General features: G+C 46.6%; 1 protein-coding gene across 3 annotated transcripts in view; it reads right to left on the bottom strand.

Annotated features, from left to right (window-relative positions):
• PTPN1 (protein tyrosine phosphatase non-receptor type 1) overlaps positions 1-15,101 on the bottom strand; it is a 64,362-nt gene extending 49,261 nt beyond the window's left edge. For all 3 annotated transcript variants that reach the window (XM_015099934.3, XM_027977319.2, XM_060397098.1), the window contains exon 1: positions 14,851-15,101. In XM_015099934.3, coding sequence (XP_014955420.2) covers positions 14,851-14,913 — 63 coding nt within the window. In that variant the 5' untranslated portion in view covers positions 14,914-15,101. The remainder of the gene's footprint in view (positions 1-14,850) is intronic.
• Positions 15,102-20,111: the final 5,010 nt, after the last annotated feature.

Here is a 20,111-nt window from a genome sequence, read left to right as displayed (position 1 = left end):
GACTGCGGTTTCAGAATGTTCAAGAAGCAAACAGGTCGACCGTGTTAAATGCTGTTATGATAAGGATGCAAAGAATCCGTTGGATTTAGCAACAAGGAAGCGAACAGTGACCTTGTGAACAATTATTTTCACGGTGTGGTAGGGTGGAGTGTAGCTTCCCTGGGTCGGGGAGTGACCGGGAGGTGAACAATGGACAGAGTGACCTATTTATTTCAAACATTTCAACTGGAAAGTGCTGATGGTGGGGGAGTTGCTGCCAGAGAAAGCGTGCAAATGTTTAAGTGGTTCAAAAAAGATGGCAAAACAGATGGAGGGCTAAGGACACATCCCTAAAAGTGTCACAGAGCCATCAGAGCAAGACACCTTGCAGAGGTAGGACAGGAAGGCGTGGAGAGCACAGAGGTGAGGGCTCTCAGGATCAAAGGCTCCTTTTTCTTGTCGAGAGAAATAAGGCTTGAAGGATGGCTGGCAAACTTCAGACCCGACAGCCAGGAGCTGGGCGAGACAGATCTGAGGTTACTGACCAGACTCCTAGTGGGTCCATCTGCACAAGCGGAAGATTTTCTCCAGCAGCACTTAGGAGTGGGGGCCCAGGGAAAGACAAGCTGGTGGCTGGCTTGGTCCAGGGTGGACTGGTCAGGTGTGCTGAGGGCAACAAGACGGGCAAAAGGGCGAGGTGGGACTACTGGACAGGCGGCATTTCAGGGGACTGACCCCTGCCTAAGGAGGGAAGGGGGGCTTGAGCTGGAAGCGAGCAGCTGAAAATCTGGCTGGTGGGGTAAATCCAGAGGAGGGAAGTAACCGAGGGAGGGGGTGTGGAGGCGCAGGGCGCTGTGACCGGAGAGTGGAAGGTCTGAGTCTAACGAGACAGCAAAGACAGAGATGACCCTAAGGGCCAGAGCATGCCTATGGGAGGGGGACTGAGAGCAGAGACACGAACTGTACAAGGTGAGGATGGCAGGCAGCCGGCCCCAGCGATCACTGACGTGGTCCGCACGGACCGCAGCCATGGGACAGAGGGCTCCCTGGGAGCCGGGAAAATTAGGGGGGATGGAGGGATGCTGAGGGGCCCACTTAAAACATAAGCAGCACAATACAGACGAGTAATTAAACCAGTCCCCGAAGGTGATTTACTGACTAGGAGGTGAGTCCCTGCTGGGGTTCTCTCTAAGATACACCCTCCCACCTATACCTCCCTTCCAGCCCTAACTGTTCTCACTGTCTTCAGCAAATCTGAAGACACAGCATAATCAACGAACCGGAGTCTTGTCCAGAGTTTGGACTTCTATTGAAGGTCTATTTTTATGATGCTTCCTACTCGCCTCCATCTTAAAATAGTTGCTCCCTCACACCACGCCCGCCCCCACTCCCACCCGACGCCTGGCAACATTCTACCTTGCTGTGCTTAGTGATTCTGTGAGAGGTCTAGGAGCTACTGTTGCTCTACTCCATGCATCTGCTGCTATGGATGTCCCATAGTCTATCCATTCAGTGGCGTGTGAGTGACTCCAAAATAAAACTTTAAGGAGGAAAAACAAAAGCCAAAAGCACACTTAAACACCCTCCTTCACTATTGCAAGAAAGACAGCCAGCCAAAGCGCCTTTTACTCTACTTCATCACCCACCATGCAGGAAAACTCTCCCCCTTTCAAACCTCTAACAACTAGCAATCAACAATTAGTCTTTAAAAAATAAAATCCAGTGTTACTTTGATACATGATCTTCAGAGCCAGAATTAGAAAAAGGGAAAAATAGATGTTTCACAACCTTAATGGTTTGCAGATATCTAATTCTGACTGTTTCTACACAGCAAAGAATGAGTTTAGTAAGTATGTGAATGGAAAACAGACAACATTCAGCAACTCATTTAGAATTGCTCAAGACGGTAATTTGTATGTTTAAATTTAAGTAATCATAAAGTCTCAGAATCTGTAATCATATCCAAAATGTTAAAATGCCTGAGAATTAAAGCTCATCGCTTAATCATTTAAAACTAGGATAAATTATCAGCAAACTTATTTTACAAGGTACCAGACATGAAAGAATCACTCAAACAAAGCCATCTATTTATAGAGAACCGTTAACACAGACCACATAATGGCATGAGCTGGCTAACACCATTAAAAATATCCTTTAAAGTTCACAGTGAATAAATGAGACCTTTATTTTTACAGTATCATCTACAAATCAGGGGGATAGTCACATATTTTCAATTTGCTCTTAGTGAGTCAAGTTTATACTTAAAGAGTCTTTTAAAAAATATTTTACATGTGAAAATGTAGCGCTGCTTTCTGTACAGACCGAAGAGCATCTGCAGGGCTTCTGGCTGCGGTGGCTGCTGTCGCTGCGATGCACAGGCGGCAGCGCACTCAGGCTTCGGAAGGCGCGGTTCCGGGCTCCACAGCACAGGTGCAGTGGCTGTGGTGCACGGGCCTAGGTGCTCCGGGGCATGGGGATCCTCCCGGACCAGGGATCGAGCCCGTGTCTCTGGCACTGGCAGGTGGACTCTCTGCCACTGAGCCGCCAGGGAAACCCAGATGAGACGCATATAAACTGTTTCTCCTGACAGTGCCTCTGCCTGCTGTTCCTTCTCCCGAATGGCCCAGCGCCCAGGCCTATGCCAAGAGCACTCTCATTACTGAACTGGGATTGTCTCTCTTCGGCCTGTGCTGGCTGCACTGCTAAGCTTCGTAAGAGTAAGGACCGACTGTGTCTTTCTCGCGCACCACTATCCTCACTGGCCCCCACAGCCTGGCACCCAGCTCACATACTCAAATGAGTGAATGGGCTCTGCCTGAGAGGAGTGTGCAACTGGAGAACAGAAGAAGAAGTAAAGGGTAGCTAAAAGCTTCATGGAGAAACTGATCTTCAGTTACTGATTTTAACTGCACGTATACAAAGAAGTATTAAATGAGTAGTGCCATCATGTCACATGATTCTGGGCTGCTGGAACACGGAGTCAGTTCTGTCCTTCTGGGATTCAGCTTTAGGAAGGGAAAAGGTATAAACCCTAGAACAAAGATCCTGGTTGTTTTATAATGGTAAAGAATCTGCCCTACCTAGTGCTTGTACTTAAAAAAAAAAAAAAACTTTATTTTTAATTAATGGATGTATTTATTTTTCGCTATGCCATGCAGCCTGCAAGATCTTAGTTCCCTGACCAGGGACTGAACCTACATCAGTGGTGGTGAAAGCACGAAGTCCTAACCACTGGGCCACCAGGGACTTCTTGCTATTGCTTGTTCTGACTTGTTACATAGCACACACGTCTATGGAGGAACAGATGTTCAAGGGAGATCAAAGCAGCAGCATCTCTTACAGTAACACGTGAACTTCTGCTGCTACACAGGTACCAAGGCCTCTCACGTCTAGTCTTTGTAATGCATAGACATATTCTTCTCATGGCTGTCATTTCCTTCACCCCTTGCCAGAGGGTACAAGGTAGAGAAAGAAACTTCGTGAATTGAGACCCACAACAAATGGTATCATTCCTAACCAGGTCACCAAGCAAGTCATTAAAAACCTTACTTCTTAGATTTTTCAGTGCAAATACATTTGAGCAAGTCATTCTTCTTATCAAGTCCCACATGGACTATCCAATTTAATTTCCAAGTTGATCATCAAAAATAGTTCATGGAAATAATTGAACATGGGACAAAAATATAATCACACTCAGTTGCTCGAGGTGGAAAAACATGGCGGCAGCTTCCAGCTTCCTCAAAATAGCAGAAGGGGGCAGAGGATGGGAGGGGAGGGGAAGGGCAGGAAGGAAAGAAGCCCCTGCTTAATAATCTTGTCCTGGCTTTCAATGTTAAGGGCCCGCCCAAGGCATTTTGACACCAGCCACCACATTTCAGGCTAGTATTCCCTTCCTCTGATTTTATCTAATGACAGCATGCTAACTACTTACAAGCCTAAACATCATCTTAAAAATCATCTTAATTCTAATGCTGATAGCAAACTCTAAAGGAAAAAACCCAGCCTGGAGTAGAGGCTCAAATTCAAGGGTCCAACGGCTGGGTAGTTCATACAAGAGAGGACAGGCTGACCGGCTGGAGAGCTGTGGTAAATGAAGGATACACACGAGTTAGATTACTAGTGTGGAGTTAGGGGGAGTGGTGCCCCTGGGCCCACCAGACCACTATCACTCTGGGTTCAGACCGTATGATCTGCAGATTTTTCAAGAGAAGTCAAAAACCCAGATTTGTAGGTAATTCCTCCTGATTTACCAACAACAACAAAAATTCAAGCTCCTCTTGTTTTTAAAGCACTGTGTGGATCAAGTCCAATATAACTGGATGGTCACCTCGTGACATATGAGTAACAGGTCAGAAATACGGACAGTGGTCACAATCTTGACCTTCTCTTTCCAGGTGCTGATCACCCAGGAGGCGCAGCACAATCCCGTCTGCAGTGGTGCAGTGTGAGCACGGCCACCAGGCCGTTGTAAAGCTGGATGTAGGACACGGGAGACCTCAGGCAGGGAAGAACATAGAAGCTCTGACACCTAATTGTCTGCCTAAAGCATTTCCTGCTCTTAAAGACCGATTTATGGTGTGTAATAAACGGCACTGCAAGTAAAGCGCTCTGCCCAGTGCCTGGGGCATACAACAGACTTCAGTAAATGTCAGCTATACTGGGTTTCATTATGAATGAGCGCACAACATGGATCAGACCGTGTGTTTCTCCCTTGAATGGGAGATATTAGTCCAATTACAAAAACCTAATAATTCTCTTTAGACATGAGAATAATTTCAGAATAAACTACATTCGTCAGTGTGGCAGTTGGTCATTTTGTAAAATAATCAATTTATGCCTACATAGAGTGCTTTATTTTTAAAGCCATAATGAAGCCGTTAAAGTTTTGATTTGAGCGAATATGGAAACTGGAAGCTCCGTCTCACTGTTAGATGAAGGGGAGCACGGAACACAGAAGGCTCCTGAATCCAGCAGCCGTGGGGCACGGAGCCCGGCTCCTCAGCAAAGCTGTCCCACTCTCCCGGCTGCTCATCCGACCACGGAGGCGCAGGATGTCACATTCCAGCCATGCAGCAAGGTTGTCTGGTCTAATCACTACATTTTTCCTGATCCTGAATGTTAACTCCTTTGAGGTCCCACAATAATTGAAGGCAGACCCAAATCCCAAACCCCGTGCTCTCCCTTCCATCACCTCCCAAGTTCCTGGGGGTACATCAGGGTGGTTCAGGGTGGTTCCTTAAGAGTGGGGAGCAAGGCAGTTTGGAACTAATGCTTTGAAGCAAAACTCCTGTGTGAACCTAACCAGTACTGGAAAGAGACAAAAGCCCAGTCTTTAGAAGTACAAGGCTTTATCAATGAAGGGGACAGGGTGGGAAAGGTTTCCTATGCAGTTACATCCCAGGATCAGACAGACTCTTTTAAAAAATACCCTTAAGCTGCTAGCCTGGAGCAACAGTTCCATGCCTGGAGGAAAGAATCTAATTTACCTGCTGGAAAAGGAGAGACATTACTCAGCAAAGCAATCGATGATTTTAAAAGAAAACTGCTTTGCTTCAAAGTGTCCGGCTACCGAAGTACTGAGAAAAATACGCTTTTGAAATGTCGCCAAGCGCAGAATACAGACTGAGTCCTACATTTCAACATTTGTCTTTCTAAGAAAGCATGTTTTAGCGTCAGAGGATACCGAGCAAGCTGTGAACAGGAGACCAAAATGAGCTCAAACCACAAATAACCTAACACGCTTATCACTTCCTTAAGAGCAACCTACAAAAATCAAACATTAAAGGCATTTACAAAACTAAAGGAGTGATGCCAGTTTAATCCTTTAACTTCGGCTGTATCCTTTCTTCCTTCTAAAGTGGACCTGACATGGAAACTTTACCAAAGAATGGCATTTTATTCCTCTGAAGGCAAGTACAGGGGAAACCACTAGGGCCAAGTTTCACCCTGTAAATAAAGTAGCATGTGCTGTGCGCTCCTCAGTGGTTGGAAGGGTAACCACCTCCTCAAACTGCAGATAGGAAAGTTTAGATGATGGACCACACCCATCTCCAGCTGCACTTCACAGAAAGAGCCATGGACACGCCAGACTCCTACTGCAAACCGAACCTTGCCTCCATCTCCTCCAGCCATTTATTTTTTCGTTCAAAAGGAACTTCATTGTCCAATGAACAAGTCTGTTGGGAAACAATAACAAGTAGTGGAACATGTTGTAAAAGGAAGCTTAGTTGACAAATACAGGTTCCTGGCAGGGGAGGGGGGAGGTACCAGTTTGTTAAACTTCAACTATTTTTTTTTACAGTTATTCTGAGTGATGACTACGTTTTCGTAAGTTTTCTGAGGCAAGTTCAAGCTCGAAAAGGATGGAAACAAGTGGTTAAGAAAAGATGAGCATAAAACTTACCAACTGCTACTGTGCATTCTTCAATACTGTCACTCAAATGATCAAAAGCATTCTTACCAGTAAGTAGGAAAGCAAGGCACAGGAGCAGACCTGGCTCCTACGACGAGAACAGATGAAACGGAACTCTGCCAATGGCACTAATATTCCCAGGATGCATTAAGAAAAACTGTCAGCAGGACACGAAGGAGTAATTAGATACACCTAGAACAGTACCATGAGAGGCACATGAAGGACCCCTGAGAGCACAGCACACATCCTGGGGCCGTGGAGTCTCAGCCAACAGTCAAGAGGCATGTGGGCTGGCTGAGCCTCCAGCTCGGCCACCTCACCCCGTGCACTGGGGGTTGCTCCAGAGATGGGCTTTGCGCCTGTCAACCTGATGGGGCTTAAGGCAACTTCCTGATCCTGCACCACTCTGCTTCACCCCACTTCTTAGGATGATGATCTGAAAGACCCTGGCAATAAGGAAGTGGCATCCAGGCAGTAGGGGGAGATCCAGGAAGTGGCATCCAGGCTGGGAAGATCCCCTGGAGAAGGAACAGGCTACCCACTCTAGTATTCTTGGGCTTCTCTGGTGGCTAAGACAGTGAAGGAGCTGTCTGCAATGTGGGAGACCTGGGTTCAATCCCTGGGTTGGAAAGAGCCCCTGGAGGAGGGCATGGCAACCCACTCCAGTATTCTTGCCTGGAGAATCCCCATGGGCAGAGGAGCCTGGCGGGCTACAGTCCATGCGGTCACTAAGAGTCGGACACAACTGAGCAACTACTCACACACAGCACATCCACGTGACAGAGAAAAATACTGGCGACACTTAACTCTAAGATGCTGTCAAAAAACAGCTCAAATTAGGGTAAAAATAGAGCAGAACAAGAACAACAAAAAGCAGAAAACTCCCTCTAATACACCTCTAAATATCTTCTGAGAGGCCTCTTCTCTCTGTGCGAAGGCCACACAAATATTGACTAGCCACTGAAGCATACTTCACCTTTATCCCTGCAGAAGCAAACTCAGGCCTGACTCTTTGAATAGTGAAGCAATACAAGGTCTAAGAGAGATAAATATAACAGCGACAAATGTTTAACCACCAAGGGAATTTAAAGCTGATTTACCCTATTATGACAAATGCAGCTTGCCTATTTGTTCTCCTGAGTGAAGTTATATTCAGCAGTGATTTCATGTGCAGACATTTTTAAGTGACCCCCTGTTCTTCAGAAAACTCCAACTATTTGGAGTGATTACTTGATGTTCACCTCTCTGTAAGCAATTCACAGCAGTGCACAATTCTCTGAGTAATCAGGACTCATCAGAATAAAAACTAGCTAAGCTGTTCCCTGGGACTTAGTGTGGCAGTTTTTAAATGTGACTCTTCAAAAGGAAGAGTTGCACCAATAACAAAGCCATTCGGTAAGAAGAAAAAAGTCCGGGGGGAGAACATTTAATAACAGAGTAATGGAGATAAGGGAGAGCTTTCCTTCTCCAATCACTAACTAGTAGACTGGAAAAGCAGCCTTGGAACCCTAGTTTTGCTATGCTCATCTTACCTTTGCAAGTGGTGCTGCTGGCCCACATAAGCCACAAACACAACCTAGGCTTTTCCTCCTCCATCCATCAAAGCAAGCACGCCTCACTCAGTCTTTGGGAAGACTGCTCTGCAAGTAAATGAGCCCAGGACACAAGGCGACTTGGGCCCAAAGGTTTGCTTCAACAAGTGGTTAACCTTCTTCTATAAGGACTCACAATTTCCTGGCACAGTACTAGATTAATAGTAGTAGGGAATATGTGTATTTTCCTGAGAAAAATACAATCCTTAAGGGTCCCTTTGCTAATAAGTCATGTTTACTGTGTGGTTCTGTGCTGCAGAACTCCTTAAGCACCAAATCTAATTACCATGGGGTATCCATAAAACTTTTGGAGAAAGAAATGGCCACCCACTCCAGTATTCTTGCCTGGAGAATCCCATGGACAGAGGAGTCTGGCGGGCTACGGTCCAGAGTCACAAAAAGTCAGACACGACTTAGCGAGTAAATCACAATAACCACCTGTAAAACTTTACATACAGCCTCGGTAGAATCATAAGCATTTGGAACTGCAAATTAAATCAGGTCACAAATTTAAAACGAAGAAAACTGAAAATCATGTATCAGTAGTTATTTTCATCTGCAGTGTGACCTGCACTGCAGTATGACTGACTGATGGGGGCGGGGGGAGTGTGTGTGTGTGTGTGTGAGCTTCATTTTCCTTTGGCTGTTTATTTTGGTAAAGAAAAGATCTTACGTGGGAAATGGTCTTGTTCCTAGCTTTCAGACATTCAGAATTTACAGACTGTCAGTAAGTTACTTGTGATTACATCACGCTGCCTTGAGAAAGGGGAGGGCAGCTGTCAGGCAACTCTGAAGCCCAAAGTGAAGCGTTCTTTCTCAAACGCTGGAGCCTCGGTACTTTGTTCGCAAACATGGCAGCTGTGTATACTAACATACTCTTCAAATGAATTTAGACCAGATGTAGGTTTCTTTCTAAAATTACAACATACAGGGCAGCGACTCTTCGTGTACCTAGCTGGGGTTGAATCTTTCGTAAATTCTCAAGAATCAGTTCCTCTATCTTTACAGGAAAAACCACCAATTGCTACTTCGAGAAACTGCAAGCGTAACTTACATGTCAGAGCCACTCATTTTCCCACATTACTGCACCAAAGCAACCCCACTTATTAAAAAGGTTTCAATACCTCTTGGGAAAAAAAGCTTTGATTCTTCTGAATCTTTAACTATACTCACAAAACTTTCATGCATTTTTGAGCCTAATTGTACCCACTGACACCCACACACCTTACAAAACTGAGCAGTCACTGCAGTGTTTACAAGGCTTACTTCAAGAACATTAAACTCTCTTTGTGAGCACATTAAAGACTTTTATTACTTGACGAGAACTTAGTGGTCAGTTAGGTAGAGGATTACTTTTACAAAGGAAGGGACTGAAGCGCAAAGCAGGGAAGGGACCCAGTCAGCCTAGTTAGTGAGAGAACCGACTAGAGAAAAAGCAAGATTCAACTGCTCTCCTGGCTAGAAGCGTGGTCGGATCAAAGGCCAAAAATGTTTGCCTTTACCATTTATACTTTGAGGAAAAAAAAGAAAAATCACAGATTTTAAAAGGGTTGTTACTTTACGGAGAACCATATTTTTAATCCCACCATAGTCAAAACGTATCTTACAAACCAGGTACATGTGAAGCCCTTCTAGAAGGCATGTGAGAATAAGTCGAGAGTGATGAGAAGAGAGTAATTCAATAATTTTTAGAGACAGATATACTACCTCCAAGTCTCCTATTCAGCTCACCCCAGGCCAAGGACAGAGCTGCTGTTACCCTGACAGTTCCTGTGAAACACACTGGTGGTGTGAACTCCTACTGGGTAAGGACCCAAGCTTTTCTCCCAAGCCACCACAGTGGGCAGAACCAAACTGCTTCATCAAGCCACGGCTCCCACTGCGCTGGTTTTCTCTGAGTGGCCTCTGCTATTAGTACCGACACAGGCTAATCTATTAATGCGTGTGTCTACCATTCCTCCTCCCTGAGAATGTGAGTTGGGAACCATGACTCGTCTGTCTATTGCCAGGGCCCAGAGCAAAGCGCTGACAATCCATTCAACCCCAACATTTCTTAAGGCACTCTGGCCGGTGCAAAGCACACCAAGATGAATGAGAAAGATGGAAGAGCTGACTTCATAGCTTGGACTCTACAGGAGATGAGCCCAGATACGAAGAAACCACTCCCATGAGAGCACGGGGTGTGAAGGTGTAAGGACGCAGACAAAGGAGGCCAAAATCTAGTGTGAGGGGCATGCGTCTGAGCCAGAAAGAGTGGGACTGGCAGCCTAAACAGAGTGCTGAGCCAAGGGACAGAGGAATGAGAGAGAAGGGTGTCTGGAGAAGACTGCACTTTCCAGGGTGGCTAGAACAAAAGGTACACGGGAGGGAGGGGAAGGCTGGAGCCTGGCTGCCACACCAAGGAGTTTGGACCTCACAGATAAACGACAGCGTAGAAGTAAACAGAGGAGAGACAGGCTCAGGTCTGTTTTTAACACAATTACTCTAGAGATAATGTGAAGAATACATCCGGTAGGGCAGGGGAAGATGTGGAGAGATTGTTGAGGGACCTTATTAGTATGTTTCTGGCTTCACTAATTTCTGTCATGTGAAACCAGAAACGGTAGCAGCATAGGCAAACTGAGACCAGTGGGACGGTAGGAAGCATATCATGGTGACCAGTCAATGGGATGCAGCAGAGGAATCAAGAACCACTGCAAAGTTCCTGGCACTCCTGGATATTCAAAACGTGCGCCCACTGACTGGTACCAAGCTGCACTGTCTTGAACACAGTGACCCAGCTGGACTTCTCATTGTTCCCGAGCAGGGGCCGTACAAGGAAGCACGCCCAGCCTCTCTGCAGTCAGTATCAGCTGGTTACCACGAACGAATTAACATAAACACTGTAGGGAGGGATGCCAGTTTGTGCAAAACTCACATGCCATCAGGTAGGCTGATGAAAAATACATGCCATTAAGAGCATTGGACAAAAACTGCTAAAAGGATTCTGCAATTTAAATGATCAGAAAACAGACAACTCAAAAAAAGGCGGTGGGGGGCGGGGAGGCACGGGGTGGACACAGTTATTTCAGCAGTTTAGAAACTGAAAAAAACCCCTACAGAAAATTTAAAGACTTATCATGAAACTCAATATACATTAATTACATTACTCAATACCAGAATAAAAACAGATCTGGGAGAGCTATTTGTGCTAAAATGCAAAATGCACTGGAGAGACCTTGGGGCCCAATGGTAGATAACTGAAAATCACTTGCATTACCACTATACTGGTAGGATACAGTCCATGGGGTCACACAGAGTTGGACACGACTAAGCACATATCCACCAGCTGACTTTTTAGAACCATCTGATACTCTGGTTTATGATGTACTTCCAATAGAACCAAAGTATTCCTATAAATACGTCAGTGATGTCAAACAAATAATGACAGCAAAACAGTCTTCCTTTCACTATTTCTACTTGTGCCCCCTGTTAATCTAAGAGGAGTCCAGACAATTACAAGCGTCTCTGCATGTTTCCAAAGTGGGGATCAGACACCTAAATTTAGTGCACTCAAACCAGGGCTACAAGAGAACATCTAGATCTAATGGGTCACTCAAGATGACTAGGGCTTCCCAAGCTCTCCCTGTATTTCCGTGTCTTTTTTTTTAAGTGAAGTGAGTCATAGTATATAGATCTCTTCCTCTGCACAAAACACAATTTTTCTCTGAAGAGCATAGTATCTACATAAAAAGTTATCAGGAAATTTTAATATTCACCTTAGACTATAATGACACAAGTATAGAACAGTAAGGAATTTCAGCGGGCTACTGTAACATGGTTTTAACACAGTCGGGCAGTAAGTCGTATTTCACAATGAAAGCAGCTATAAAAACAAATGTCAATTGGAAGAGTGGCCCATTTTACAAAGCCTGCCTCTAGTACAGAATAAATCTTGCCTTGGAGTCACAAGCTATTGTTGCAATCTCTTTTATCTGAGACAATCAAATCATTCATACTGAGAAGTAGTGAACAGCGTCAGAGAATCAAAGAATTAGAAATGAGAGAAATACTGAAAATACCTGACCCCAACTTTAAATTACAAATGCGTAGTTTTTCCGATTTTCATTCACTCAAGCCCACTCTTCTCTCATTCTAGCTTCAAAACCAATCCTTTTCCCCATCTCTTCTCTCTTGAGCACTCAAGGCCCTCTATGTATTACTTCCACTTTTCAAACCAGACATACAATCATTTAAGTGATAGAAAACAACTTTTAAAGCCATCTGCACATGCTTTCAGAGCTGACTTTTTATAGACCTAAATGCTTATTAATGTCTATGCTATTTATTAGCATTAACGACTAAAACCAGCTATACTCACTTTATCAAACTGACAAACAGAATCTTTGCTTGAAACATTTGTTTCCTAAGCCGCCACATTTCTCAGCATGTAAAAGTCTACTTCATCCTTTGTTCTTTTCCCATTGTTCCCAAGTTTTTACATTTTTTTGTTCTAGTTAGAAGTTAGTATAGTGAGAAATAACTGCACTGCTTTGTTTACAAAAATTACCTGTTATTTTAAAAATCATAATAGACTAAGCAAGCTCAAAGTGGCTTGGTAGAAAGTTGCCTTCATTGTGATATGCCACAAAATATTTTTAACTTCCATTTTCTACCAACCATAAACACATTTCTTTGAATTTCTGAAAAATAATGGTTTTGGTAAATTGACACATACTTTGGAAAACCTGCCACCTTAAACTCAAGGGCATTTGAGTTCTGCATTGTTTTAAAATGCCACAGTTGGCTCTTAACACTTTTAACGTTAAGAAGGAAAAGAGCTTCTAATTTCGATTTTGTAAAAGAGAAATATCTGTACTGCAAAGGTGAGAAAGCCTGAGTGGATAATTCTCTAAGATAAAAGAAACCACCTCCAGAAATGTGGCAATCCATTATGAGTCTAGAGAAATCTCAACATGTAACTCATGGGACTTCAAGGTGGTAGACAAACTTAAAACAATGAGGGAAATTTAACTGAAGACCATGCTCCATGCTAGTGGGTTGCTTAACAAAGTTTTAACAATGCTTGGGTGATAGGTCTCTCACTCTGCCCTAAAACAAATCAAATTCAACCAAAACTCCTGGAGGCCACCCCTACTTGAGATGGGGTACATCATAATCAACTTCAACACTTCAGACCAAGAATTTTTTCTTTTAAAACCACTTTACTGCATTAAATTTGATGCAGAAAACTTGTCTACACATTCTCAAAGTCACTCGTGGAATTCATTCAATTCACTCAGAGACTAGACATGCAATAAGATGTTATATATTGATCGACTGTACTTATAAAGATTAGAGTGGTTATAAACATTAGTCTATCAGAAGCTAATATACATTACAGTGCAAGTAAAAAGAATCCTGTCAAATAAGCTTGATGCAAATCCACATGAAACCAAGCCTGTCAAAAAAAGGCTTTTGTTAGTCAAGCATACCAAAGAACTGCTTAAAGCTTTCTTCCTTTTTAAGTGGAGCTCAAAATAGATTTTAATACTACCAGCTGATGGGTCTCACAATTTGCCTTTTGAGCCTATAAGCCGAAAACAGCCTTCTTCCTTTACACAAGTAACAACATCTCTCTATTCTGTACATCGCTTATTTAAAATACCCAGTATGGTTTTGGTTAATCCTCACAACCCCCGCAATGACATTTAATCGGGAGCAACATATTTTCCTCACAGGATTTAGCTGCTCCTGAAAGCAGACCTCTCCATCTTTTCTATCTGATGATGCAGACATATGGGAGAAACCCCACCTCCCTAAGTTTTTATTCATGAACCACCATAGCCCACAAAGAGATGAGGACTGGGAAGACATCATCATCTCCACCCTGACCAAAGGGTCAGATGCTCGCCGGAGAAAAAGATGCTGTTTTCGAGAGGGTAAAAACGTTAACCTCCCCCCGCGCTGCCTGCCTGACACGGGGTAACCTTCTGGCCCCAGTGGAGTTGGTGCTACAGTCCTCCTGGCTTTAAAGCGCTTGAGTCTGATACTCTCAGGGCGGAGCTCACGGAGCAAATGCCTCTTCTTCTGACAGATCTTCCCTGATCCCCTTCTCTGAGACAGACCCTCTCCCCTGAAGTCACTCCCGACCTGCTGATACTCTGTTTTCGTCGTACCCCCTGTCACCATTTGAAATGATCTGCTCACGTGTTTGACTGCCCCCGTTCGACACTAAGCTAGCGGGGTGGATAGGATCTCGCGGGTCTCGTTCAGCCAACACTACCTCCAGCGCCTCCGCAGTGCCTAGCACGGTAACAGGCACGCGGATGCAGATCCATCAAATGAATGAACAGGAAAGGGGAAAGGACTGTCATCCTTGGGACTCGACGCAGCACGGCGACTAGGGGGAGAGGAAATGTAAAAGAGGGAGGGCGGGAGTACTCCTCTCCCCCCGGGGAGACAAAGGAAGGCAGTCCGCGGTGGTCCGGTCTAGGAAGGGAAGTGGGGGGTGGGGGGGCGCTCTGCCCATCACCCCAAGGGACAAAGAGTGGCCGGGCCGGGGGGCGGGGGCGGGGTGGGAGGCTTCGCACCGAGAGCGGAGGCCGGCGGCTTCCAGGCTCGCGAGGTCGGTCAGCCGGGGCTGGAAGACCTGAGGAAGGTGGGGGGTCAACGGGGGACTGCGAGGCCCGGGAGAGACGCAGGCCCGCCCGGGAGACAAAGACACAGTGCGCCGGCCGCGGCCGCCGTCCGATCGGGTCCTCAAGCAGCGGGGGCCGAGGCGGAGGGCAGGACGCACAGGGAGACCGGGGCTGGGGGCGGTGTGTGTGAGGGGAAGGCTCTCGAGGCCTCAGGAAGGGCCTGCAGCGCTCCGGGGCGCTCCCGCACCTGGTAAATGGCCGCCCAGCTCCCAGCTCTGTCGATCTGCTCGAACTCCTTCTCCATCTCCATGACGGGCCGGGGCGGCTGCCGCGCCTCTCCCTCGGCCCCGCTGCGCCGTCTGCCGCTCTAGGCCGCGTCACGCTCGCCGCCCCGAGTCCCGCCGCAAGCCTCGGCTCTGTCGCTACCGCCTCCTCAGCCGCCGCCGCCGCCGCCGCCGCGCCGCCGCTTCTTCATGTCAACCCGGCAACCGGAAGTACGCACCGCGCTGCCGCGAGCTCCGCCCCTCAGCCGGAAGGGCCAATCAGCACTCGTAGGCGTCGACAAGCACTTCCGCGGGGCGGGGTCGGGGGGCGGGGCCTGGGGCAGACATCTTGCCGCGCGAGTTCCCCCCCTCCTTTCCCGGACTCCGGGCTTGGGCGTGGCGCGCGCCCGTTGCCTAGGCGACCCCTGGCGCCCCGCCCACGGCGCATGGGTTTGCAAACCTCCCACCCACCCCGCCCACGCGTCTTGAGTGCCCGCCGTGACGCTGTGCGTGGGGGTTCAAGTGACCTTGAAGCAGTGATGCTTCTTTCCTGCAGCGCCAGGGCCTAGGTCTCAGGGCTCAAAGCTAGAGAAGACGCGAGGAGCAAGGGAGCATTACGTGCTCCCCTTCCAGGCTCCTTCTCTGGCCCGATGTCTGCCCCGGTTTCTTGAAACTTAGAGCTTCGTGGTTTATCGGACTTTCGGGAAAGGCCCCGCTATTCTCTGAATGTATTTTCTGTTTTGGAGTCTCCTGGGCGCTGCGGAAATGAATGGATTGAGATCTTGAAATGATTTTCAATATTTCCCAAAATAGCAAGGAAGTCCTGCTCAGACTGGATTCAATGTAGCACACATTCCACGGTGCAATAGTGTTGAATAATGGCAGGTTTCCGGGCCGACCTCCAAAAGATTCGGGTGCAGGAATGTGTATTTTTCACCCGCCAACCCAGCTAATTCTGTACCTGTGGTCCTTGAAGCGCACGTGGAAAGAGCTGGTCAAGTTGCCTTCCCGCAGGTTCTACTTTAAGCTATCCACCTTTGGCTCTAGCACCTTATATGGATTCTGTGAACTTCGTGGGGTCAGAGACCCTACAGGAGGGAATCATCTCTCTTCACGGTTCCCATCTCAAGCCTCCCCAAGAGTTGTGTTGAATTCCAGCTCATTCCTTGGGTGCTTACAGTGGGCACTGTGCCTGGCATTTCAAGTACATTTTCTCGTTTAATCTCTACAACCACCCTACAATATAGGCACTTTTATTCTCATTTTGTAGATGAGGAAACTGAGGCGCTGGGAGGCAAAATCACTTGGCCAGGGTACCTTTGCATATGGGTATGGAAGCCAGGATTCTAACCCAGTCTCCAGGAGAGAACACCCTTTGGAGCCAGGCTGCCTACGTCCAAATTGCAGCTCTATTAAATATAATACTAGCTGTGCAACCTTGGGCAAATTACCTAACCCCCCTCTGCCTCTGTTCCGTCCTTTGCAAAATGAAGATAATAAAAGTACCCACCTCATAGGGTGGTGTGAAGATTGAAAGAATATGTATAGTCTTTTGGGGTCTTCCCTGGTGCCTCAGCGGTAAAGAATCTGCCTGCAATGCAGGAGACGCAGGAGAGTGGAGTTCGATTCCCAGGTGGGGAGGATCCCCTGGAGGAGGGCATGGCAACCCACTCCAGTATTCTTGCCTGGAGAATCCCATGGACACAGGAGCCTGGCAGGCTGTGGTCCATGGGGTCGCGAAAAGTCGGACACAACTGGAGCAACTGAGCACACACACAGCACAGTGCTTTTAGTCTGGTAGGTGGATCAATAGATATGAGCCCTGTTATTATACTCCATCAAATAATAGCAAATGGGAGGTAAATTATTATTGGGTAAATGCAGTTAGTTTGCTAGGCAGTGTCTTTAGAAACTATTTCATGGAGGGGGAAATTAACAAAAGATGTCCTTTCAAGTGAAAAGTTTGGGAACCCCACACTTGGCAGTTGCCTAATTTAAGTCTTAGCTATTTGACTCTCCAGGTCCGTGAACTCTTCCTGCCCTTGTTTCTTTAAGTGCTTGTTTATCTGGAACTCACAGAAGAACTCCTTGAAGGGGACAGAGAACAAGGCTGGTTCATTCCTCTCACATGGGCTAAGCTAAGTACATCAAATGCCCATATGGAGTCCAAGTGGCCCTCAAATGCCCATATGGAGTCCAAGTGGCCCTCAAATGCCCATATGGAGCCCAAGTGGCCCTCATGTCTTCAGGGAGTGCCACCCAGTGACTGGAGTGGCTTTGAGTGGAGCCAGCGCTATGCACAAGATACTGGTGAAGGAGTGTGGTGGGGTGCAGGGTCCATGTGTGTTTAGTGGATGTATTAGTTACCTAGGGTGACCCTAGCGAATTACCAGCAATTTTGTTGGCTTGAAACAACAGAAATAAATTTTTTGAACAGTACTGGAGGGCAGACGTCTGAAGTCAACATGTTGACAGGCCACACTCCCTCTGAAATCTCTAGGGAGAATCTTTGCTTCTTCCAGCTCCTGGTGGCTTCAGTTGTTCCTCAGCTTGTGGCAGCATGAATCTGGTCTCTGTCTTGTCTTTCCTCAGTTTTCTTCTCTGTCTCCTCTCCCTCTGCCTTACTCGTTGAAGGATATCCGTCATTGGCTCTGCTGCTGCTGCTAAGTCGCTTCAGTTGTGTCCGACTCTGTCCGACTCTGCCCATAGATGGCAGCCCGCCAGGCTCCCCCGTCCCTGGGATTCTCCAGGCAAGAACACCGGAGTGGGTTGCCATTTCCTTCTCCAATGCATGAAAGTGAAAAGTGAAAGTGAAAGAGTACTGGAGTGGAGTGCCATTGCCTTCTCCGGTCATTGGGTCTGGGACCTACTCTAATGCAGGGTGACTTTGCATGGCCAGGTGATCCAAGGTGATCTCGCATTGAGATCCTTGAATTAATTACATCTGCAAAGACTTTTTTTCTGAATTAGGTTACATTCTAGGTTCTAGGGGATAGGACTCAGGTATATCTTTTTGAGGCCCCCCCACTCAACCTACCACAATGGCCGAGGGTAAAACTTTGTCACAATATTGATTCTGAATGAAACCCCTCATTTCAGATTTCAGTTAGTCACTATTATATCCATTCTTCACATAGCAGCCAGAAAGTGCTCTTAACTTTTAGATCATGAAAACTTATACGTAAAATCCTCCAGTAGTTACCCATCCTTATTAGAATGAAACCCAAATAAGTCCTAACCTTGGTCCATTTCACCAAGCTCTCTCCTTTTTTTTGTACTCTAGTCCAATTCTCTAATTCACTGAATGAGTTTCAACCTCAGGACTTTTGCACCAGCTTTTCCTGCTGTCTGGATCTTCTTGCAGTTCTTCTCACCCTTAAAATCCCAGGTAAAATGTCCTCTGCGTACAGGTCTCTAACCACCATCTCTAAAATAGACCCCAGTCACTCTCTTACAGTGAGCTTGTATTTTTTCATTTCTTGGCATCACAGAGTTCATCTCTGTGTTAAATCCCCCTCTTTATTCGTGGGCTTGTTTCCTTTCCCTGTCCCCACCCCCCACTAAAGCATTCCATGAGGGTAGGGACCCCGACCTCTTGGGCAATGTCCCAAGCCCCTGATATTGGGTTGGGAGGAGAGACTTGAGTTGCTGGAATCTTCTCCAGCTCTCTGAGGCTTGGCTCTTGTCCATAACACTCTGCCAGTTCCCTGCTAAGGCCTGGCCTAGAACTAGCCAAGGCTTGGTATCCCCTAGAGATGTGATGGTGATGTTGGGGAATCTTTTAGTGATGACCGGTTAGAAAATAAACAAACGACCATGTGTCATGATAGCTAAAACCTTTTCCTGGCAGGCCTGCCTAAGGGATGGTCTCACGCGATTTCCCAGGTCTTTCCTTCACAGATTTAGCTAATGGAGGAAATCAATGACCCATTAAACTTTTAAAAATGTCCTAAAGAGTTGTCAGTAGAGAAGGGTGGCTATTTACCAAGCCTCGGACAGATCATTGACTCCTGACTTAGCAGTGTCAGCAAGTTTCCTGGTAAGAATCCATCCCAGTCTTTTTTTCTCGGAGATGGACCGGTGTTAGGAGCTTGGGATTCAGGGGGAGAGCAAACTAGTCTCCGATGCGATGTCGCTTCCTCAGAGAGGCCCCTTCTGATGCCCCCAGGTAAACAGTGCCCCGAATCCCTGTTCCTTCTCAGCACCCATCAGGCCTTTGAGGACATATTTTCTCCCTACTGTTACCACGTGGTGTTATCTCATACATTTTTCTGTGTTTGCGTCTACCACTGCATGTAAACTCCATGAAGAAAAGAGACAAAGTAGATCTCAGTGTTGTCTTCCTTGAGCTACAGGTCATTCCCAGATGGGCCCACCAGACCTTGGAAGGTTCCAGAAGTCAAGATAACAGGGCTTTTTTCTACCTCATAGACTCGGACCCCTAGAGTCCTCAGGGGCCCCCAACTCCTTCTGTCTGCCCGTGAGGATACACAGCCAAGAAGGGACATGGCCCTGCCCTCTGAGATTCACAGCTGCTCTCCTGAAGAGGTCTGGGCACCTCGACCAGTCGGCTGATTTGGTGACAGCCAAACACATCCCTGAGATGGGATAACTGACTCGGGACAAAACCCAGGCCCCGCAGCACAGACACTGGGTGCATAGAGAGAGCTCAGCCATGGGTTACAGACATGCTAGGTGTGATGTTGCATTTTATTTTTTAAAAATAGTTTATTTTGGCTTTTTCTGTAAAAAAAAATAAAATAAAATTGTTTTACCTTGGCTGTGTGGCACGTAGCATCTTAGTTCTCTCACCGGGGATTGAGCCTGCACCCCCTGCAGAGGAAGTGTGGAGTCTTAACCACTGACCGCCAGGGAAGTCCTGATCTCACATTTTATATTTTCCAACAGTCCTAAAAGTCTGGTGTGATTCCATTTTGTGATGAGAAAATGGGTAAAAAGAGGTGAAATCAGTGAATACCCCAATATAGAATGCTGCTCTGAATGCAGTTGGTTAGAAACTTCTAAACCCTGGGTTTGCTGCTTGCTACCTTTCAGGCTTTGGGCAAGTTGCTTAACCTTCTAGTGTCAGCCTGGATGCTTTCCAGTGAGAAAAGCTCAACTGAGAGTAGCTTTCACAAAATGGGGAATTCACTGGCTCATGAAACTGGGAAGTCCAAAAGTGGCTTGCTTCAGGCACAGCCGCGTCCAGGGGCTCAAACCTTGTCACTGTGACTCTCTTCCACTC

This window comes from Ovis aries, chromosome 13 (genome assembly GCF_016772045.2).
Source record: "Ovis aries strain OAR_USU_Benz2616 breed Rambouillet chromosome 13, ARS-UI_Ramb_v3.0, whole genome shotgun sequence".
Taxonomy (NCBI): Eukaryota; Metazoa; Chordata; class Mammalia; order Artiodactyla; family Bovidae; genus Ovis; species Ovis aries.
Note: the sequence above shows the minus strand (reverse complement) of the source record. Positions and strands in the feature narration are given on the sequence as shown.